We start from the raw sequence: 24,656 nt of genomic DNA, 5'->3' as shown, positions 1-24,656 counted from the left end.
CAGCACAGCACAGCTTCCTCAGGACAGCACAGCACAGCTTCCTCAGGATCAGCACAGCACAGTTTCCTCAGGACAGCACAGCACAGCATCCTCAGGACAGCACAGCACAGCATCCTCAGGACAGCACAGCACAGCATCCTCAGGACAGCACAGCACACTACAGCTTCCTCAGACCAGGACAGCACTGCACAGCTTCATCAGGATCAGCACTGCACAGCTTCATCAGGATCAGCACAGCACAGCTTCATCAGGACAGCACAGCACAGCTTCCTCAGGACAGCACAGCACAGCATCCTCAGAACAGCACAGCACAGCTTCCTCAGAACAGCACAGCACAGCATCCTCAGCACAGCACAGCACAGCTTCCTCAGGACAGCAAAGCACAACTTCCTCAGGACAGCACAGCACAGCTTCCTCAGACCAGGACAGCACAGCACAGCTTCCTCAGGACAGCAAAGTACAACTTCCTCGGGACAGCACAGCACAGCTTTCTCAAACCAGGACAGCACAGCACAGCTTCCTCAGGACAGCACAGCACAGTATCCTCAGGACAGCACAGCACAGCCTCCTCCGGACAGGACAGCACAACTTCCTCAGGACAGCACAGCACACTACAGCTTCCTCAGACCAGGACAGCACAGCACAGCTTCCTCAGGACAGCACAGCACAGCTTCCTCAGGACAGCACAGCACAGCATCCTCAGCACAGCACAGCTTCCTCAGGACAGCACAGCATCCTCAGCACAGCACAGCTTCCTCAGGACAGCACAGCACAGCATCCTCAGGACAGCACAGCACAGCTTTCTCAGGACAGCAAAGCACAACTTCCTCAGGACAGCACAGCACAGCTTCCTCAGACCAGGACAGCACAGTACAGCTTCCTCAGGACAGCAAAGTACAACTTCCTCGGGACAGCACAGCACAGCTTTCTCAAACCAGGACAGCACGGCACAGCTTCCTCAGGACAGCACAGCACAGTATCCTCAGGACAGCACAGCACAGCCTCCTCAGGACAGCACAGCACAGCTTCCTCAGGACAGCACAGCATCCTCAGCACAGCACAGCTTCCTCAGGACAGCACAGCATCCTCAGCACAGCACAGCTTCCTCAGGACAGCAAAGCACAACTTCCTCAGGACAGCACAGCACAGCTTCCTCAGACCAGGACAGCACAGTACAGCTTCCTCAGGACAGCAAAGTACAACTTCCTCGGGACAGCACAGCACAGCTTTCTCAAACCAGGACAGCACAGCACAGCTTCATCAGGACAGCACAGCACAGTATCCTCAGGACAGCACAGCACAGCCTCCTCAGGACAGGACAGCACAACTTTCTCAGGACAGCACAGCACACTACAGCTTCCTCAGACCAGGACAGCACAGCACAGCTTCCTCAGGACAGCACAGCACAGCATCCTCAGCACAGCACAGCTTCCTCAGGACAGCACAGCATCCTCAGCACAGCACAGCTTCCTCGGGACAGCACAGCACAGCATCCTCAGGACAGCACAGCACAGCTTCCTCAGGACAGCACAGCTTCCTCAGGACAGCACAGCACAGCATCCTCAGGACAGCACAGCATCCTCAGGACAGCACAGCACAGCTTCCTCAGGACAGCACAGCTTCCTCAGGACAGCACAGCACAGCATCCTCAGGACAGCACAGCATCCTCAGGACAGCACAGCATCCTCAGGACAGCACAGCACAACTTCCTCAGGACAGCACAGAACAGCTGCCTCAGACCAGGACAGCACAGCACAGCTTTCTCGGGACAGCACAGCACAGTATCCTCAGGACAGCACAGCCTCTTCAGGACAGGGTAGCACAGCTTCCTCAGGACAGCACAGCACAGCACACTACAGCATCCTCAGGATCAGCACAGCATCTTCAGGACAGCACAGCACAACTTCCACAGGACAGCACAGCACAGCTTCCTCAGACCAGGACAGCACAGCACAGCTTCCTTAAGCCAGCACAGCACAGCTTCCTCAGACCAGGACAGCACAGCACAGCTTCCTCAGACCAGGACAGCACAGCACAGCTTCCTTAAGCCAGCACAGCACAGCTTCCTCAGACCAGGACAGCACAGCATCCTCAGGACAGCACAGCACAGCTTCCTCAGGCCAGGACAGCACAGCTTCCTCAGACTAGGACAGCACAGCTTCCTCAGACCAGGACAGCACAGCACAGCTTCCTCAGACCAGGACAGCACAGCTTCCTCAGACCAGGACAGCACAGCACAGCTTCCTCAGACCAGGACAGCACAGCACAGCTTCCTCAGACCAGCACAGCACAGCTTCCTCAGGCCAGGACAGCACAGCATCCTCAGGACAGCACAGCACAGCTTCCTCAGGCCAGGACAGCACAGCATCCTCAGGACAGCACAGCACAGCTTCCTCAGGCCAGGACAGCACAGCTTCCTCAGACTAGGACAGCACAGCTTCCTCAGACCAGGACAGCACAGCACAGCTTCCTCAGACCAGGACAGCACAGCTTCCTCAGACCAGGACAGCACAGCACAGCTTCCTCAGACCAGGACAGCACAGCACAGCTTCCTCAGACCAGGACAGCACAGCTTCCTCAGACCAGGACAGCACAGCTTCCTCAGACCAGGACAGCACAGCTTCCTCAGACCAGGACAGCACAGCTTCCTCAGGCCAGGACAGCACAGCTTCCTCAGACCAGGACAGCACAGCTTCCTCAGACCAGGACAGCACAGCTTCCTCAGACCAGGACAGCACAGCTTCCTCAGGCCAGGACAGCACAGCTTCCTCAGACCAGGACAGCACAGCTTCCTCAGGCCAGGACAGCACAGCTTCCTCAGACCAGGACAGCACAGCTTCCTCAGACCAGGACAGCACAGCTTCCTCAGACCAGGACAGCACAGCTTCCTCAGACCAGGACAGCACAGCTTCCTCAGACCAGGACAGCACAGCTTCCTCAGACCAGGACAGCACAGCTTCCTCAGGACAGCACAGCACAGCTTCCTCAGACCAGGACAGCACAGCATCCTCAGGACAGCACAGCTTCCTCAGGCCAGGACAGCACAGCATCCTCAGGACAGCACAGCTTCCTCAGGCCAGGACAGCACAGCTTCCTCAGACCAGGACAGCACAGCTTCCTCAGACCAGGACAGCACAGCTTCCTCAGACCAGGACAGCACTGAGGATGCTGTGAACCAGGAGGCCCAGAATGAACAATGTTGGGGTGATTGTCAATAAACTGTTCTGCATCTTTTGCTGCCCTCCATGTTAATGAGAGACCTCCTCCTCCATGATGAGAGTCCTCCTCCTCCATGATGAGAGTCCTCCTCCTCCTCCATGATGAGAGTCTTCCTCCTCCTCCATGATGAGAGTCCTCCTCCTCCTAAATGATGAGAGTCCTCCTCCTCCTCCATAATGAGAGTCCTCCTCCTCCATGATGAGAGTCTTCCTCCTCCTCCATGATGAGAGTCCTCCTCCTCCTACATGATGAGAGTCCTCCTCCTCCTCCATGATGAGAGTCCTCCTCCTACATGATGAGAGTCTTCCTCTTCCTCCATGATGAGAGTCCTCCTCCTCCTACATGATGAGAGTCTTCCTCCTCCTCCATGATGAGAGTCCTCCTCCTCCTCCATGATGAGCGTCCTCCTCCTCCTCCATGATGAGAGTCCTCCTCCTCCATGATGAGAGTCTTCCTCCTCCTCCATGATGAGAGTCTTCCTCCTCCTCCATGATGAGAGTCCTCCTCCTCCATGATGAGAGTCTTCCTCCTTCTCCATGATGAGAGTCCTCCTCCTCCTCCATGATGAGCGTCCTCCTCCTCCTCCATAATGAGAGTCCTCCTCCTACATGATGAGAGTCTTCCTCCTCCTCCATGATGAGAGTCTTCCTTCTCCATGATGAGAGTCTTCCTCCTCCATGATGAGAGTCTTCCTCCTCCATGATGAGAGTCTTCCTCCTCCAGACATGATCTCACTCTGATATTCACTTTATGACCCGACAACAATGAAGTATTGTGAAATTGTGAGTTACTGTGAAACCAAACCCAAGTGGTCCCCGGAGTGGTGACCCCGATCCTGGAGGCCGCAGGTTCTGCATATTCATGGCGGGGCAGGCGGGATGTAATATATTCATGCCACTCTATGGAGAGCCCCTGTAACTAGGCGTCCTGGTGAGGGCTTCAAGAGCGGCCGAGACTGAGGCAGCAATTAATGGCAGGAGCGAGGGGGCGCCTCATGTTTGATGTGAAGCTCCAGAAATGAAGGAAAAATCTAATTTTATCACTCGGCTCCGGGGAGAAAATTCTACAAGGTCAGAGATAAGTGGATCAGAGGATCTACAGATCCAGCAGGGGAGAACCCAAAGACCAAAGGGTGAGAACCAGGTGAGTGGCCACAGGGGGCGCAGTGGGGGCAGGCGCAGCCGGCTCTGGGTACCTGCAGGGCTGGGAATGGCACATGGTTGCTTGCACTGGTTTTGCATTGGGGCCCCTCTGTATTACACAGACAGTATATGTAGCTCTTATGGGGCTCCTGAAAAGAAAGAGGCGCACTTGCACTTGTGGCGTACTTGCATGTGTGGTGTACTTGCACTTGTGGCACACTAGCACTTGTGGCACACTAGCACTTGTGGAGTACTTGCACTTGTGGCGCACTTGCTCTTGTGGAGTACTTGCACTTGTGGCACACTAGCACTTGTGGCACACTAGCACTTGTGGCCCACTTGCACTTGTGGAGTACTTGCACTTGTGGAGTACTTGCACTTGTGGCACACTTGCACTTGTGGAGTACTTGCACTTGTGGTGCACTTGCACTTGTGGAGTACTTGCACTTGTGGCACACTAGCACTTGTGGAGTACTTGCACTTGTGGAGTACTTGCACTTGTGGCGCACTTGCACTTGTGGCACACTAGCACTTGTGGAGTACTTGCACTTGTGGCGCACTTGCACTTGTGGAGTACTTGCACTTGTGGCTCACTTGCACTTGTGGCGCACTTGCACTTGTGGCGCACTTGCACTTGTGGAGTACTTGCACTTGTGGAGTACTTGCACTTGTGGAGTACTTGCACTTGTGGCGCACTAGCACTTGTGGCGCACTTGCACTTGTGGAGTACTTGCACTTGTGGCGCACTTGCACTTGTGGAGTACTTGCACTTGTGGAGTACTTGCACTTGTGGCGCACTTGCACTTGTGGAGTACTTGCACTTGTGGCACACTAGCACTTGTGGAGTACTTGCACTTGTGGCGCACTTGCACTTGTGGAGTACTTGCACTTGTGGAGTACTTGCACTTGTGGCACACTAGCACTTGTGGCGCACTTGCACTTGTGGAGTACTTGCACTTGTGGAGTACTTGCACTTGTGGAGTACTTGCACTTGTGGCGCACTTGCACTTGTGGCGCACTTGCACTTGTGGAGTACTTGCACTTGTGGCGCACTTGCACTTGTGGAGTACTTGCACTTGTGGAGTACTTGCACTTGTGGCACACTAGCACTTGTGGCGCACTTGCACTTGTGGAGTACTTGCACTTGTGGCACACTAGCACTTGTGGAGTACTTGCACTTGTGGAGTACTTGCACTTGTGGAGTACTTGCACTTGTGGCGCACTTGCACTTGTGGCGCACTTGCACTTGTGGAGTACTTGCACTTGTGGCGCACTTGCACTTGTGGAGTACTTGCACTTGTGGCACACTAGCACTTGTGGAGTACTTGCACTTGTGGAGTACTTGCACTTGTGGAGTACTTGCACTTGTGGCGCACTTGCACTTGTGGCGCACTTGCACTTGTGGAGTACTTGCACTTGTGGCGCACTTGCACTTGTGGCGCACTTGCACTTGTGGAGTACTTGCACTTGTGGCACACTAGCACTTGTGGAGTACTTGCACTTGTGGCACACTTGCACTTGTGGAGTACTTGCACTTGTGGCACACTTGCACTTGTGGAGTACTTGCACTTGTGGAGTACTTGCACTTGTGGCACACTAGCACTTGGGGCGTACTTGCACTTGTGGCACACTAGCACTTGGGGCGTACTTGCACTTGTGGAGTACTTGCACTTGTGGCGCACTAGCACTTGTGGAGTACTTGCACTTGTGGCATACTAGCACTTGTGGAGTACTTGCACTTGTGGCACACTAGCACTTGGGAAGTACTTGCACTTGTGGCACACTAGCACTTGTGGAGTACTTGCACTTGTGGAGTACTTGCACTTGTGGAGTACTTGCACTTGTGGCGCACTAGCACTTGTGGAGTACTTGCACTTGTGGCATACTAGCACTTGTGGAGTACTTGCACTTGTGGCACACTAGCACTTGGGGCGTACTTGCACTTGGCTGTAGTGGCGGCAACAACCCAAACTTAAAATACTGCAATAATTCTACAAAAAATGGAATGGGGGCAGAATGTAGGGTGGTCCCATAGGATTAGGTGTGAAGGCCTGACCCAGTTGGGGTACCCACATGACTTATTTTCATATATTTAAGCTTACTTTTTTAGTTATAGTTTCATTTTTATCATATTCTGTTATTTGTATTTTATTTTTTATTGTCTATTTTAGTATTTTATTTAGTTTATATTTCTTTTCATTTTTGGGGAGAGGGGCAATTTTTCTTGTATTGTACTTGTACTGTATAGCATTGTATAGTTTTTTACATTTTATTATATATTTTATCTTGTAATATATTGTATTTTTGTGTTTTATTCTATATTTTATTTTGCGTTATATACATTTCTTTCTCTCTTCCTTTCGGTCTGGCGTGTTTGATGCGTCTGGTTTGGGGGATCTCCCGGACTTGTTGGGGGTCACAGGTGACTTGCGTGTCTCGGCTCCTGATATGTATTACCTGTTCATTTGTAAAATGTGTTAATTGCCCGAGCGGTGACACGAAGCGATAGAAGGGAGGTGAGATTTTCTCGCTGCGCGGCATGAATTGTTTCACCTTTAATAGAGGCTAATAAGACCCCTGGAAATGTCAGGATTATGCAACAAGCCGACAAATAAAGAGGAAATTGTTCAATTGCCTGGTAACCGACTGCATCAGATCATACAGGGACGTTCACCACCGATAATCACCACCGGGGGTTAAACTACTCGTGCATGGAGCCAGTCAGCAAGAAGAGCCGGACCAGGAACCTGGAAAAGTCCATTTATAGTGTAAACTGTTATCTGAAATGTAACTATGTCACCAATACACTATTACATACACATACTATTATACACACACACATACACACTGACATACACACAATATTACATACATACACACTGACATACACACAATATTACATACATACACATACTATTATACACACACATACACACTGACATACACACAATATTACATACATACACATACTATTATACACACACATACACACTGACATAAACACAATATTACATACATACACACTGACATACACACAATATTACATACATACACATGCTATTATACACATACATACACACTGACATACACACAATATTACATACATACACACAATATTACATACATACACATACAGTGTATACACACACATACACACTGACATGCAGTCACATACTTATACACTACTGCACACATACCTACTAACATACATACACACTGACACACACAATATTACATACAGTACATACAGTGTATACACACTTGCATACAGTCACATACTTATACACTACTGCACACATACCTACTATACACACACTTTAACATACATACACACTGACATACACACAATATTACATACATATACACTGACATACACACAATATTACATACATACACACTGACATACACACAATATTACATACATACACACTGACATACAGTCACATACTTATACACTACTGCAGACATACCTACTAACGTAAACTAGTACATATCATATATACACACAATATTACATACATACACATACAGTATACACACATACATAAACATACACAGTTATACACATACACACACACTGACATCCAGTCAAATACATATACACACATACCTACAAAATGGAGGCTGGGTCTAGTGGTCTTTGATATGCAGACTCGGTCCAGTGGTGACCATTATGGAGGCTGGGTCTAGTGGTCACTAATGGGGAGCCTAAGTCTAATGGTCAATGCTGAGGAGGCTGGTTCTAGTGGTCACTACTGGGTCTAGTTGTCACTACTGGGTCTAGTGGTCACTACTGGGTCTAGTTGTCACTACTTGGTCTAGTGGTCACCACTTGGTCTAGTGGTCACCACTTGGTCTAGTGGTCACTACTGGGTCTAGTGGTCACTACTGGGTCTAGTTGTCACTACTTGGTCTAGTTGTCACTACTTGGTCTAGTGGTCACTACTGGGTCTAGTGGTCACTACTGGGTCTAATGGTCACTACTGGGTCTAGTTGTCACTACTTGGTCTAGTGGTCACCACTTGGTCTAGTTGTCACTACTGGGTCTAATGGTCACTACTGGGTCTAGTTGTCACTACTTGGTCTAGTTGTCACTACTTGGTCTAGTGGTCACTACTGGGTCTAGTTGTCACTACTTGGTCTAGTGGTCACCACTTGGTCTAGTTGTCACTACTGGGTCTAATGGTCACTACTGGGTCTAGTTGTCACTACTGGGTCTAGTGGTCACTACTTGGTCTAGTGGTCACTACTTGGTCTAATGGTCACTACTGGGTCTAATGGTCACTACTGGGTCTAATGGTCACTACTTGGTCTAGTGGTCACTACTGGGTCTAATGGTCACTACTGGGTCTAGTGGTCACTACTGGGTCTAATGGTCACTACTGGGTCTAGTGGTCACTACTGGGTCTAGTGGTCACTACTTGGTCTAATGGTCAAAATGAGGTAGAATGGGCCTACTGGTGATTACCGAGGAGGCTAGCTCCAGAGGTCACGTACTGAAGATGAAGACTATGGCCTCCTAAAGTTTTCTATGGCTTCAGCTGGTGATAACGTATGAGAAGGTCAGGCCATCGTCACACTTATGTAGGCGCCATCTATCGCCCTCCCCAGGCCTGTATTGGTAATGGCGTGCTTCCCAAGGACTTGGACAACAATGAAGAGCGCGCTACAAACTATGCAAATAGAAACATTAAAAAAGCAAAAAAAAACCTCCATCCAAACCCCGGAGGCCTCGCTGCTGCCAGGAATATCCGGAATGTCATTGAGTAATCTCCATGAATCACTAGAACAACCGACCACCACTCCGACGCAAAGCAAGACCTTGACTTCCGTCCAAGTGGTGTCGAAGGTGACAGGTCGGGATCCCCAGGTTAATGTGCGGAGGGAACGCGGCGGCGGTGGCAGCGGTGGGTGGCGGACAGTTTGCCTGGCTGGTAAATGGTGGAAACAAAGAGACATTGGGCTGTAACTCCCTGTTGTGAAGGATTGGTGTGCCAGATAGGAATCTCCGGCAGCCAACATACAGCAGTCGCTGGCAGCCGCACTTGCATTGACTTCTGACACCGACAATATGTTGGTGATCGGCAGAGGTGAGGCGCCGACTATCCAAAAGAAGAAGAAGTATGACGATACGGGAGAATAAAAGTAATTAACTCGCTGCCATATGGAAGGAAAATGTTTGGATTAGAAGCGGCCAAAGTGGGTGCCAGGCTGAGCTTTGTGTCCAGGACTGTGCGCCTCCTCCTCCGCCTCCTCCTCCCCGCTCCACACATTTTAATTAGCATTTGATGGAGTAAGAGGAGGATTTCTCTAGGTTGCTTCTTTCTGTCATAAATTCCATTTGTAGGTGGCAGATTCTGAGTCTGAACGCTGCCAAGCGCAGGGTGACGGGCGTCCAAGTCTCTGGAGCAGATTACAATAGTGTAACAATATCTGCCGGAGAATTAAAGTTTATGAGTGAGCGAGCCGTGTCACACACTTTCCAAATGTCGTATCTGGCAAATCCACCCAATTAAATATATGATACCGAGGGCGGAGAAGGATAAGTCATCAGGAGGAAAACATGACTGCCACCGCGGCCCTCCTACACCCTGGGGGGGGCTCCTACAACATCACCCCCTGACCCTCCGGCTGTGCTGGACATTGCTCACTTCTCTACAACACATCCAAGGTCAATGCTTACCCCCTGACCCTCCGGCTGTGCTGGACATTGCTCACTCTCTACAACACATCCAAGGGGACAACTTACCCCCTGACCCTCCGGCTCTGCTGGACATTGCTCACTTCTCTACAACACATCCAAGGGGACAACTTACCCCCTGACCCTCCGGCTCTGCTGGACATTGCTCACTTCTCTACAACACATCCAAGGGGACAACTTACCCCCTGACCCTCCGGCTCTGCTGGACATTGCTTACTTCTATACAACACATCCAAGGTCAATGCTTACCCCCTGACCCTCCGGCTCTGCTGGACATTGCTCACTCTCTACAACACATCCAAGGGGACAACTTACCCCCTGACCCTCCGGCTGTGCTGGACATTGCTCACTTCTCTACAACACATCCAAGGGGACAACTTACCTCCTGACCCTCCCAACTTCTTCATCAATCATTGCTCACACCTGAAGACCACATCCTGGCAACTCTCTATTGGCCCCCTCCCCTGAGTTGTCCCCCTTGCCCCTTTTATTGTCCACCTTCCCTGGGTTGTCCCCCTGGCCCACTCCCCTGCTCTTGTCTTCCTGGCCCCTCCCCTGCTCTTCTTCTCCTGCACCTGACTCCTGGCCCCCTCCTCTGTATTTGTCCTCCCCGGCCCCCTCCCCTGCACTTGTCCCCCTCCCCTGGGCTTGCCCCCCTCTCCCCCCTGTACTTGTCCCCCTGGCCCACTCCCCTGCTCCTGTCCTCATGGCTCCCCGACCCCTCCCCTGCAGCTGGCCCCTTCCCCTGCACCTTACCCCCTGGCCCCCTCCCCTGCCCTGGCCCCCTCCCTTGTCCCCCCGGCCCCCTCCCCTGCTTGGGTCCCCCGGCCCCCTGCCCTTTTCCCACGGCCCCCTCCCCTGCTCTTGTCCCCCGGCCCCCCTGCCCTGTCCCCCTGGCCCCCTCCCCTGCTCTTGTCCCCCTCCCCTGTCCCCCTCCCCTGCTTGGGTCCCCCGGCCCCCCTGCCCTGGCCCCCTCCCTTGTCCCCCCGGCCCCCTCCCCTGCTCTTGTCCCCCTGGCCCCGTCCCTTGTCCTCCCGGCCCCCTCCCCTGCTCTTGTCCCCCTCCCCTGCTCGGGCCCCCCTGCCCTGTCCCCCTTGCCCCCTCCCCTGTCCCCCCTGGCCCCCTCCCCTGCTCTTGTCCCCCGGCCCCCCTGCCCTGTCCCCCCGGCCCCCCTCCCCTGTCCCCCCGGCCCCCCTCCCCTGTCCCCCTGGCCCCCCTCCCCTGTCCCCCGGCCACCCTCCCCTGTCCCCCCGGCCCCCTGCCCTGGCCCCCTCCCCTGTCCCCCCGGCCCTCTCCCCTGGCCCCCTGCCCTGGCCCCCTCCCCTGCTCTTGTCCCCCCGGCCCCCCTCCCCTGCTCTTGTCCCCCCGGCCCCCCTCCCCTGTCCCCCTGCCCTGGCCCCCTCCCCTGTCCCCCCGGCCCCCTCCCCTGTCCCCCCGGCCCCCCTTCCCCTGCGCTGTCTATTAGATTTCGGGTTCTCTCCGGTGACTCTCTCCATCAGGCGCCCTTGTCCGGGATCAGACGTCCTGGTGAACACAATAGAATCCTCACTCATTTCCACTCAGTAAAATAAGTGTCAGTGTTAGCGGAGAGCCGGATGTAATGGGGGGGGGCGCTCCTGACAGCCGCTCTCAGCGTGATCCCCGTGTTTATACGTCTCTGACATCCACAGAACCGCCATTTAAATGATGTCTCTGGTTTGGCGGTCACTTAGCGAGGAGCGGGGGGGCTCAGCCTTGAGATAGCGGATTACCATGCCGACTCCTTATAAGTGACAGATAAAAGGGACACATCCTCAATCCAAACAGCTGGGAACAAAGGCGGCGGGCGCGGCGACGTCCTGGACGTGACACTAAGAGCCTGGCGCTCCATCCTCGCTGACGCCCTCCAGCCCGCGCTCCTCTGCCTAGGAATGAACAGTAATTGACTATGACGCGGCGTATCTCCTCAGCCTCCCCCGTCCTCGGCCCTCTCTTCTCCTCTGCCCTGTCACCGAGCATTGTGCCCTGACTGACGGGCGCCAACTCACCGACTGACAGATCATTACTGCGGATGGCAGACAATGGCCGACTCATCCTCTACAGGGCCGGGGGGGGTGTGGCAGGCATCACAGGGGATCACATGGATCACAACAGGATCCAGTAGAGCTTTACAAGTCAGAAAACATCACAGTATATGGTGGTACTATTTATATACTATACTGCTATATAGTCACTATATGGTGCTACTATTTATATACTATTCTGCTATATAGTCACTATATGGTGGTACTATTTATATACTATACTGCTATATAGTCACTATATGGTGCTACTATTTATATACTATACTGCTATATAGTCACTATATGGTGCTACTATTTATATACTATACTGCTATATAGTCACTACATGGTGGTAGCATTTATATACTATACTGCTATATAGTCACTATATGGTGGTACTGTTTATATACTATACTGCTATATAGTCACTATATGGGGGAGATATTTATATACTATACTGCTATATAGTCACTACATGGTGGTAGCATTTATATACTATACTGCTATATAGTCACTATATGGTGGTTCTATTTATATACTATACTGCTATATAGTCACTATATGGTGGTACTGTTTATATACTATACTGCTATATAGTCACTACATGGTGGTAGCATTTATATACTATACTGCTATATAGTCACTATATGGTGGTTCTATTTATATACTATACTGCTATATAGTCACTATATGGTGGTACTATTTATATACTATACTGCTATATAGTCACTATATGGTGGTACTATTTATATACTATACTGCTATATAGTCACTATATGGGGGAGATATTTATATACTATACTGCTATATAGTCACTACATGGTGGTAGCATTTATATACTATACTGCTATATAGTCACTATATGGTGGTTCTATTTATATACTATACTGCTATATAGTCACTATATGGTGGTACTGTTTATATACTATACTGCTATATAGTCACTACATGGTGGTAGCATTTATATACTATACTGCTATATAGTCACTATATGGTGGTTCTATTTATATACTATACTGCTATATAGTCACTATATGGTGGTACTGTTTATATACTATACTGCTATATAGTCACTACATGGTGGTAGCATTTATATACTATACTGCTATATAGTCACTACATGGTGGTAGCATTTATATACTATACTGCTATATAGTCACTACATGGTGGTAGCATTTATATACTATACTGCTATATAGTCACTACATGGTGGTACTATTTATATACTATACTGCTATATAGTCACTATATGGTGGTTCTATTTATATACTATACTGCTATATAGTCACTATATGGTGGAGATATTTATATACTATACTGCTATATAGTCACTACATGGTGGTAGCATTTATATACTATACTGCTATATAGTCACTATATGGTGGTTCTATTTATATACTATACTGCTATATAGTCACTACATGGTGGTAGCATTTATATACTATACTGCTATATAGTCACTACATGGTGGTACTATTTATATACTATACTGCTATATAGTCACTATATGGTGGTACTATTTATATACTATACTGCTATATAGTCATTACATGGTGGTACTATTTATATACTATACTGCTATATAGTCACCATATGGTGGTACTATTTATATACTATACTGCTATATAGTCACTATATGGTGGAGATATTTATATGCATGCTCATTACACTCTCCATCTCTATTCACATACCTCTGCGTAGGTCACAGTGCATGCTCCTTATACTCACCATTCCTATACACATACCTCTGCATAGGTCACAGTGCATGCTCCTTACACTCTTTGTCCCTGTACACATACCTCTGCATAGGTCACAGTGCATGCTCATTACACTCTCTGTCCCTGTACATATACGTCTGCATAGGTCACAGTGCATGCTCCTTACACTCTCTGTCCCTGTACATATACCTCTGCATAGGTCACAGTGCATGCTCCTTATACTCACCATTCCTATACACATACCTCTGCATAGGTCACAGTGCATGCTCCTTACACTCTTTGTCCCTGTACACATACCTCTGCATAGGTCACAGTGCATGCTCATTACACTCTCTGTCCCTTTACATATACGTCTGCATAGGTCACAGTGCATGCTCCTTACACTCTCTGTCCCTGTACATATACCTCTGCATAGGTCACAGTGCATGCTCCTTATACTCACCATTCCTATATCCATACCTCTGCATAGGTCACAGTGCATGCTCCTTACACTCTTTGTCCCTGTACACATACCTCTGCATAGGTAACAGTGCATGCTCCTTATACTCACCATTCCTATACACATACCTCTGCATAGGTCACAGTGCATGCTCCTTACACTCTTTGTCCCTGTACACATACCTCTGCATAGGTCACAGTGCATGTTCCTTATACTCACCATTCCTATACACATATCTCTGCATAGGTCACAGTGCATGCTCCTTACACTCTCTGTCACTGTGCACATGCCTCTGCATAGGTCACAGTGCATGTTCCTTATACTCACCATTCCTATACACATACCTCTGCATAGGTCACAGTGCATGCTCCTTACACTCTCTGTCCCTGTACACATACCTTTGCATAGGTCACAGTGCATGCTCCTTACACTCTCTGTCACTGTGCACATACCTCTGCATAGGTCACAGTGCATGTTCCTTATACTCACCATTCCTATACACATACCTCTGCATAGGTCACAGTGCATGCTCATTACACTCATCGTTCCTATACACATACCTCTGCATAGGTCACAGTGCATGCTCCTTATACTCACCATTCCTATACACATACCTCTGCATAGGTCACAGTGCATGCTCCTTACACTCTCTGTCCCTGTACACATACCTTTGCATAGGTCACAGTGCATGCTCATTACACTCACCGTTCCTATACAAATACGTTTGCATAGGTCACAGTGCATGCTCCTTACACTCTCCATTATCAGTGGCTTGTGGGTTACAAGAAGATACTAGACATGGGAATTTTACTAAAGGGAGAATGTTGTCACTGCTATAGCTTACACTGTCCATCGTGTATACTATACACACATATATATATATATATATATATATATATATATATATATATATATATGTAATCTCTTGTGTGTGTGGCGGGGCTTCTGATATTATTTAGCCGGTAGTGGTGCTCGTGCGGCTGCAGTCAGCGCGGTATCTGCTCGCCGTCTGGATGTCATTTATAAGTGAATAATTACAATTAGCCACAGATGTTGTGAGGGCACGCTTCATTTATTTATACAAAGCCGCCTATTTCATAGCTGTCACATCTCCTCATCTAATACAGCCGCCTCCCCAGCACCGCTATTCACCTGCTCCGCTAAAGCCGCCTCTCATCTGAGGACCCATCATAGGAGCCGGAATTATCCGCACGTACACAGCACATTATCTGCCACATCATTACATATACTGATCTGACAGCAACGCGTTATAGCACACCGAGACTATGAGCCAAGTGATGGAGGGACTGCAGGCGGTATTATACCCCACCTGTATCATATCCATATTCTAATCCAACACAGCAGTATTATAGTAGTTATATTCCTGCATATAGGGAGCAGTATTATAGCAGTATATTTCTGTATATAGGAGCAGTATTATAGTAGTTATATTCCTGTATATAGGAGCAGTATTATAGTAGTATATTCCTGTATATAGGAGCAGTATTATAGTAGTTATATCCCTGTATATAGGGGCAGTATTATAGTAGTATATTCCTGTATATAGGAGCAGTATTATAGTAGTTATATTTCTGTATATAGGAGCAGTATTATAGTAGTTATATTCCTGTATATAGGAGCAGTATTATAGTAGTTATATTCCTGTATATAGGGAGCAGTATTATAGTAGTATATTCCTGTATATAGGAGCAGTATTATAGTAGTATATTCCTGTATATAGGAGCAGTATTATAGTAGTTATATTCCTGTATATAGGGAGCAGTATTATAGTAGTATATTCCTGTATATAGGGAGCAGTATTATAGTAGTTATATTCCTGTATATAGGAGCAGTATTATAGTAGTTATATTCCTGTATATAGGGAGCAGTATTATAGTAGTATATTCCTGTATATAGGAGCAGTATTATAGTAGTTATATCCCTGTATATAGGAGCAGTATTATAGTAGTTATATTCCTGTATATAGGGAGCAGTATTATAGTAGTTATATTCTTGTATAAAGAAGCAGTATTATAGTAGTTATATTCCTGTATATAGGGAGCAGTATTATAGTAGTTATATTCCTGTATATAGGAGCAGTATTATAGTAGTTATATTCCTGTATATAGGAGCAGTATTATAGTAGTATATTCCTGTATATAGGGAGCAGTATTATAGTAGTATATTCCTGTATATAGGGAGCAGTATTATAGTAGTATATTCCTGTATATAGGAGCAGTATTATAGTAGTATATTCCTGTATATAGGAGCAGTATTATAGTAGTTATATTCCTGTATATAGGGAGCAGTATTATAGTAGTATATTCCTGTATATAGGGAGCAGTATTATAGTAGTTATATTCCTGTATATAGGAGCAGTATTATAGTAGTTATATTCCTGTATATAGGGAGCAGTATTATAGTAGTTATATTCCTGTATATAGGGGGCAGTATTATAGTAGTTATATTCCTGTATATAGGAGCAGTATTATAGTAGTTATATTCCTGTATATAGGGAGCAGTATTATAGTAGTTATATTCCTGTATATAGGAGCAGTATTATAGTAGTTATATCCCTGTATATAGGAGCAGTATTATAGTAGTTATATTCTTGTATATAGGAGCAGTATTATAGTAGTTATATTCCTGTATATAGGGAGCAGTATTATAGTAGTTATATTCCTGTATATAGGGGTCAGTATTATAGTAGTTATATTGCTGTATATAGGAGCAGTATTATAGTAGTTATATCCCTGTATATAGGAGCAGTATTATAGTAGTTATATTCCTGTATATAGGGGGCAGTATTATAGTAGTATATTCCTGTATATAGGAGCAGTATTATAGTAGTTATATTCCTGTATATAGGAGCAGTATTATAGTAGTTATATTCCTGCATATAGGAGCAGTATTATAGTAGTTATATCCCTGTATATAGGAGCAGTATTATAGTAGTTATATTCCTGTATATAGGAGCAGTATTATAGTAGTTATATCCCTGTATATAGGGGGCAGTATTATAGTAGTTATATCCCTGTATATAGGAGCAGTATTATAGTAGTTATATCCCTGTATATAGGAGCAGTATTATAGTAGTATATCCCTGTATATAGGAGCAGTATTATAGTAGTTATATCCCTGTATATAGGAGCAGTATTATAGTAGTATATTCCTGTATATAGGAGCAGTATTATAGTAGTTATATCCCTGTATATAGGAGCAGTATTATAGTAGTTATATTCCTGTATATAGGAGCAGTATTATAGTAGTTATATCCCTGTATATAGGAGCATTATTATAGTAGTATATTCCTGTATATAGGAGCATTATTCTAGTAATATATTCCTGTATATAGGAGCAGTATTATAGTAGTTATATTCCAGTATATAGGAGCAGTATTATAGTAGTTATATCCCTGTATATAGGGGCAGTATTATAGTAGTATATTCCTGTATATAGGAGCAGTATTATAGTAGTTATATCCCTGTATATAGGAGCAGTATTATAGTAGTTATATTCCTGCATATAGGAGCAGTATTATAGCAGTTATATTCCTGTATATAGGAGCAGTATTATAGTAGTATATTCCTGTATATAGGAGCATTATTCTAGTAATATATTCCTGTATATAGGAGCAGTATTATAGTAGTTATATTCCAGTATATAGGAGCAGTATTATAGTAGTTATATCCCTGTATATAGGGGCAGTATTATAGTAGTATATTCCTGTATATAGGAGCAGTATTATAGTAGTTATATCCCTGTATATAGGAGCAGTATTATAGTAGTTATATTCCTGCATATAGGAGCAGTATTATAGCAGTTATATTCCTGTATATAGGAGCAGTATTATAGTAGTATATCCCTGTATAGGAGCAGTATTATAGTAGTTATATTCCTGTATATAGGAGTAGTATTATAGTAGTTATATTCCTGCATATAGGAGCAGTATTATAGTAGTTATATTCCTGTATATAGGAGCAGTATTATAGTAGTATATTCCTGTATATAGGGAGCAGTATTATAGTAGTATATTCTTGTATATAGGAGCAGTATTATAGTAGTTATATTCCTGTATATAGCAGCAGTATTATAGTAGTATATTCCTGTATATAGGGGCAGTATTATAGTAGTTATATTCCTGTATATAGGAGCAGTATTATAGTAGTTATATTCCTGTATATAGCAGCAGTATTATAGTAGTATATTCCTGTATATAGGAGCAGTATTATAGTAGTTATATTCCTGTATATAGGGGGCAGTATTATAGTAGTTATATTCCTGTATATAGGAGCAGTATTATAGTAGTTATATTCTTGTATATAGGAGCAGTATTATAGTAGTTATATTCCTGTATATAGGGGGCAGTATAATTGCACTTATTCTTATACACTTTAGGCAGTGTATAATAGTAAATTATATACTGAGAGGATCGGGAACATTTCTGTACATGTATTAAGGACATAAGAAGTATTTTTCCTGGGATAATCTTGTTTGTAGCTTTAGTCCACACAATAAGCAGCACATGACAATAGTTTCCTTTGTGACTTTTGGGCAGATAAGTAAGTGCCCCCCTGGAGGTCGGCTTTTCACAGCTCGGTAATAAATGAAGTCCTGGTTTGTTCGGTTCCTGCCGTCTCTGCTAGGACCCAGCTGCTGACACAAACCCTACAGTAGTGTAAATATGACATTTCTAATTTTACAGAGACCCGTGGGTGAAGCCCCTGGAAGTCGATTGTTTATTACTTCCCGTCTCGCCACGTTCGCTGATAGAGATCCTGTTATTTGAGACTGCGAGGAGTGAACTTTACTGCGGCTCTTCTCTGCCGATCACATTGTCACTTTCCTGGTGGGTTTTGTGCCTTTTCCTTTATTCTATTGTATCAGTTATTGTTTAAATTAAATAAAATTGTAACTGGGTTCTCTTCCTCATCCGCCGCCTCCTGGGACGTCCGCGGTTGTGCTGAATATCTGGGCTCTCTTCTCTTATATATCCAACCTCATTGTCTATAGTGTCATTATATATAAGGGGAGGGGTCTATATCTGATCTGATATCTGATTGTTGAATAAGATATTCAACAATAGACCCAAAGAGCTAGCAACTGGTCTAGACAGAGCAAAGTTGCGATAAGCCTAGGAACTCTATCTCGCAGCGCGGGTGTCAGCAGGGAACCCTCAACATTCTGCTCATCCCAGGTAACAAGGTCTGGGACCTGTTTCACCCTCTAGGACAGGTCCCCCAAAGCTAGTGGGCATAAGATGGTGTGAAGACTAGTCAAAGTCAATACACGGGCACGGGTGTTCTTCTTCTTCCTCTTCTTCTAAGTATTCTTCTACCTCATCCTCCAACATCCCGGCAGAGCACAGTACTACATGGGTTGGGACTCTCACAGCATCCTCCTCTCTGCTACTCTGCTTCTTTGTATTACTCAGTACACTACTCAGTCAACACGACTATCTCCTATACTGCACTTTCACTACAGATCAGGTTGCTGTATTGTCAAGTTTTTATTGGGAACTATTGCCAAGTGTGTTATCCAGAGAAACCTCACACTGTTGACTCTGTATAATCTGCTGCACATTTGCAATTAGTAAACCGGCCCATCTATATCTAATAGACTCTGTGATTTATCGCAATCCTCCGACACAGCACACACCGCAACCTTGGGACACTTCCCCTTGCGGTGGGTGGCGGTTCCTATAGTCTGGGAGGGTCACTACACCGCTCTGGCCATCCGTGATCACTCTAACCCAAGGGACCCAGTAGCAGCCCGGCAGGACACAGACCACAGGGGAAAAGGGTACAACCGGCCATTAAAAATAAAAGCAGCCGTGCCGTCACACCTGTGTGCCCACCTGGCACGAGTCACGAAGTAACACTCCAAGGTCCAGCTGTATCTCGGCCAACCATCTCCGGCGTGGAGTCACACCTCACCACCTAGCAAGTGACCAGCCACTCCTGCAATATAACATCACCCCGGGGGTACACCACAAGGCCATAAAATTGGTGAGGGGCCCTACATCTGATAAAGTGGTCCTATAATTGATGGGAGGGGGGTCCTATATCTGATGAGGAGTCCTATATGGGATGAGGGGGCCCTATATCTTATGGGGGCCCTATATCTGACCCCATAAGCCTTATATTCTTCGATATATGTATCAGTGGACGGTACTTCTCCCGGTGGTGCACACGAGCCTCTTTACACGTTGCAGTTTCGGGGGTCTCTGATGTACCTGTACATATCGTGTACATGATATGATACTTAGGTCTTGCTTGACATATGGCAATGGCACATGCATAGGGGAACGTGGCGTAAAGCCAGCCCTGTCTGTATCCCACAATGCATTGCAGATCAGATGTCCAGCCTTAATCAGTTAAGATACCAGTGGTCATGTAAGGTCCCTTACACCTCCGGGGCCCCACATCAATGCTTTGGCCTCTCTCTATGACATACACATGCTTTCAGAGTTTAGGTTTTCTTCAATGATTCATCGTTTAAGGATGTTGGTCATGTGATTAAAGGGGTCTCCTCCCCCACTAGTGAGGCTGATCCATAATGCGCAGCAAGCAGTGGTATGAGCGCAGCTCTTTGTGTTAATGCAGTGGTCGCGGAGTTAATCTTCTGTGAGCGCCTCATTGCCGGGGGAGGGGGGGGGGATGAGATCCGCAGGGAAGTTTATTGAATGACCTTGTGCGTCTTGCTGGCAGCCGCTCCCCTGATGACTTAGGTTTGCGGTCTCCCAGATGCTCGTGGCTACGGCGAATGTCACATCGCGGCGAAGTCTCCAGCACATCAAGACATTAAGAGCCGAGGTAATTGACATGGCAACTTTGTATCATCATAAATTCCTGCTCCGCAGATTGATGGCTCCGGAGTGTAAGGGCAGCCTTAATATTGTTATCAAGAAAAAAAAGCAGCAATTACGGCTCCCGGCCCTTATTAAGGAGCTGGAGCCCGGCCCGATATCAGGCAGAGGAGGCCACTTACTATCAAGTGTTCTCAAGATGGAGGTAATTGCCCGAGACTTGGCGCAACTCCATTTACTTGAAGAACTTGAAATGAGCCGGACATGTCTATAGAAATGGGAGGTCAGCGATGAATCTGTACGGGGGGGTTGGACCATTCTGGACTATAACTGATTGTGGAGACCACCCTGGACCATAACTGGTGATGGAGGGCACCCTGAAATATGTCTGGGGATGGAGAACTCACTGGACCTTAACTGGTAATGGGATGGAGACCAACCTGGACCATAACGGGTGACAGAGAGCATACTGGAACATAAGTGGTGATGGGGACCACCTTAGATTACAACTAGTGATGGAGATCACCATGGACCATAACTGGTGACACAGAGCATACTGGAACATAACTGGTGATGGGGAACTCCTTAGACTATAACTGGTGATGGGGAACTCCTTAGGCTATAACTGGTGAAGGGGACCACCCTAGACTATAACTGGTAAAGGGGACCACTCTGGGCTATAACTGGTGAAGGGGACCACTCTGGGCTATAACTGGTGAAGGGGACCACTCTGGGCTATAACTGGTGAAGGGGACCACTCTGGGCTATAACTGGTGAAGGGGACCACTCTGGGCTATAACTGGTGAAGGGGACCACTCTGGGCTATAACTGGTGAAGGGGACCACTCTGGGCTATAACTGGTGAAGGGGACCACTCTGGGCTATAACTGGTGAAGGGGACCACTCTGGGCTATAACTGGTGAAGGGGACCACTCTGGGCTATAACTGGTGAAGGGGACCACTCTGGGCTATAACTGATGATAAAAAACACCCTGGAGCATAACTCTGAAGGAGACCACCCTGGATCATAACTGATGAAGTGGACCACTCTGGGCTATAACTGGTGATGGAGACCACTGTGGACCATATCTGGTGATGGACACCACCCTGGACCATGACTGGTTATAGAGACCACTCTTGACTATAACTGGTAATGGGGACCACCCTAGAATGTAATTGGTGATGGAGACCACACTGGTTGTGAAAGAAATTGGTCCTGGTGCACCTGGGATCTTAATACATCATCTGCAAACTAGAGAACACCCTAGTAGAATGCCGCCAAGTGGAGACCCCAGAAGATTGCAGCCTAGTGGAGGCCCCAGAAGATTGCAGCCTAGTGGAGACCCCAGAAGATTGCAGCCTAGTGGAGACCCTAGAAGATTGCAGCCTAGTGGAGACCCCAGAAGAATGCAGCCTAGTGGAGACCCCAGAAGATTGCAGCCTAGTGGAGACCCCAGAAGATTGCAGCCTAGTGGAGACCCCAGTAGAATGCAGCCTAGTGGAGACCCCAGTAGAATGCGGCCTAGTGGAGACCCCAGAAGATTGCAGCCTAGTGGAGACCCCAGAAGATTGCAGCCTAGTGGAGACCCCAGTAGAATGCAGCCTAGTGGAGACCCCAGTAGAATGCAGCCTAGTGGAGACCCCAGAAGAATGCAGCCTAGTGGAGACCCCAGAAGATTGCAGCCTAGTGGAGACCCCAGTAGAATGCAGCCTAGTGGAGACCCCAGTAGAATGCGGCCTAGTGGAGACCCCAGAAGATTGCAGCCTAGTGGAGACCCCAGAAGATTGCAGCCTAGTGGAGACCCCAGAAGATTGCAGCCTAGTGGAGACCCCAGAAGATTGCAGCCTAGTGGAGACCCCAGTAGAATGCAGCCTAGTGGAGACCCCAGTAGAATGCAGCCTAGTGGAGACCCCAGAAGAATGCAGCCTAGTGGAGACCCCAGAAGATTGCAGCCTAGTGGAGACCCCAGAAGATTGCAGCCTAGTGGAGACCCCAGAAGATTGCAGCCTAGTGGAGACCCCAGAAGATTGCGGCCTAGTGGAGACCCCAGAAGATTGCAGCCTAGTGGAGACCCCAGTAGAATGCAGCCTAGTGGAGACCCCAGTAGAATGCAGCCTAGTGGAGACCCCAGAAGAATGCAGCCTAGTGGAGACCCCAGAAGATTGCAGCCTAGTGGAGACCCCAGTAGAATGCAGCCTAGTGGAGACCCCAGTAGAATGCGGCCTAGTGGAGACCCCAGAAGATTGCAGCCTAGTGGAGACCCCAGAAGATTGCAGCCTAGTGGAGACCCCAGTAGAATGCAGCCTAGTGGAGACCCCAGTAGAATGCAGCCTAGTGGAGACCCCAGAAGAATGCAGCCTAGTGGAGACCCCAGAAGATTGCAGCCTAGTGGAGACCCCAGAAGATTGCAGCCTAGTGGAGACCCCAGAAGATTGCAGCCTAGTGGAGACCCCAGAAGAATGTGGCCTAGTAGAGACCCCAGAAGAATGCAGCCTAGTGGAGACCCCAGAAGATTGCAGCCTAGTGGAGACCCCAGTAGAATGCAGCCTAGTGGAGACCCCAGAAGATTGCAGCCTAGTGGAGACCCCAGAAGATTGCAGCCTAGTGGAGACCCCAGAAGATTGCGGCCTAGTGGAGACCCCAGAAGAATGTGGCCTAGTAGAGACCCCAGAAGAATGCAGCCTAGTGGAGACCCCAGAAGATTGCAGCCTAGTGGAGACCCCAGAAGATTGCAGCCTAGTGGAGACCCCAGAAGACTGCAGCCTAGTGGAGACCCCAGAAGATTGCAGCCTAGTGGAGACCCCAGTAGAATGTGGCCTAGTAGAGACCCCAGAAGATTGCAGCCTAGTGGAGGCCCCAGAAGATTGCAGCCTAGTGGAGGCCCCAGAAGAATGCAGCCTAGTGGAGACTAGGGAACGAGTAAAATCTCATTCTATTCCTCCCCTGTGGCTGAGGTCGGGGCAGGATTCTGTGAATTGGATATGTGGATATATTATGATATGTGGGCCCCTCGGTGAGGGCATGAGCGGGGTCTCATCCTATTCCTCCAAGGCGATCAGTGGGGTCTCCTCCTATCCCTCCCCTGAGGCTGAGATTGGGGCAGCTTCCTGTGAATCGGACCCCCATGTTCTGATATGTGGGACCCTCAGTGAGGGGGATGAGGGGGGTCTCCTCCTATCCCTCCCCTGTGGCTGAGGTCGGGGCACTGTTCGGCAGGGATTATTGACTGAAGCTTCACGCTCAGGGCCTGGACGCCGGTCGTTTTACAAGAAGTTACAAGGAGTAATTTTCTAGCTGTCAGGTCAAGCAGTTCTGCTGAGAGTCGTGCTGCGCGGCTTCACCGCTGAACTCGCTGCCACAAATAACAATCTTGTTTATCATCCGCGGTACCCAAACAATGTCCGCTGTGAGGCCGAGACACCGAGGCCGCTCCATCCTGAGGGAGACAACGTTACAAGACAGCAATGCGGGAACCCATAGAAATCCATGCAGAGAATCCAGCATGGCTCCAGGAAAAACAAGACGCCCCAGGGCCAAAGTGACAAAGAGCCGGGGCCCGGCAACAAAGGTCAGGGCCCCTCACAGCC

General features: G+C 47.7%; 1 protein-coding gene across 1 annotated transcript; it reads left to right on the top strand.

Annotated features, from left to right (window-relative positions):
- The first annotated feature begins 9,432 nt into the window (after positions 1–9,432).
- Positions 9,433–24,264, top strand: LOC138771217 (uncharacterized protein DKFZp434B061-like). Its single transcript, XM_069950780.1, has 3 exons — positions 9,433–9,482; positions 9,709–9,818; positions 22,325–24,264. Exons 1-3 carry the CDS (start codon positions 9,433–9,435, stop codon positions 24,262–24,264), a joined length of 2,100 nt encoding a protein of 699 aa, XP_069806881.1.
- The last annotated feature ends 392 nt before the right edge of the window (positions 24,265–24,656 follow it).

The sequence above is a fragment of the Dendropsophus ebraccatus genome, chromosome 1 (genome assembly GCF_027789765.1).
Source record: "Dendropsophus ebraccatus isolate aDenEbr1 chromosome 1, aDenEbr1.pat, whole genome shotgun sequence".
In the NCBI taxonomy this organism is placed as follows: domain Eukaryota; kingdom Metazoa; phylum Chordata; class Amphibia; order Anura; family Hylidae; genus Dendropsophus; species Dendropsophus ebraccatus.
Note: the sequence above shows the minus strand (reverse complement) of the source record. Positions and strands in the feature narration are given on the sequence as shown.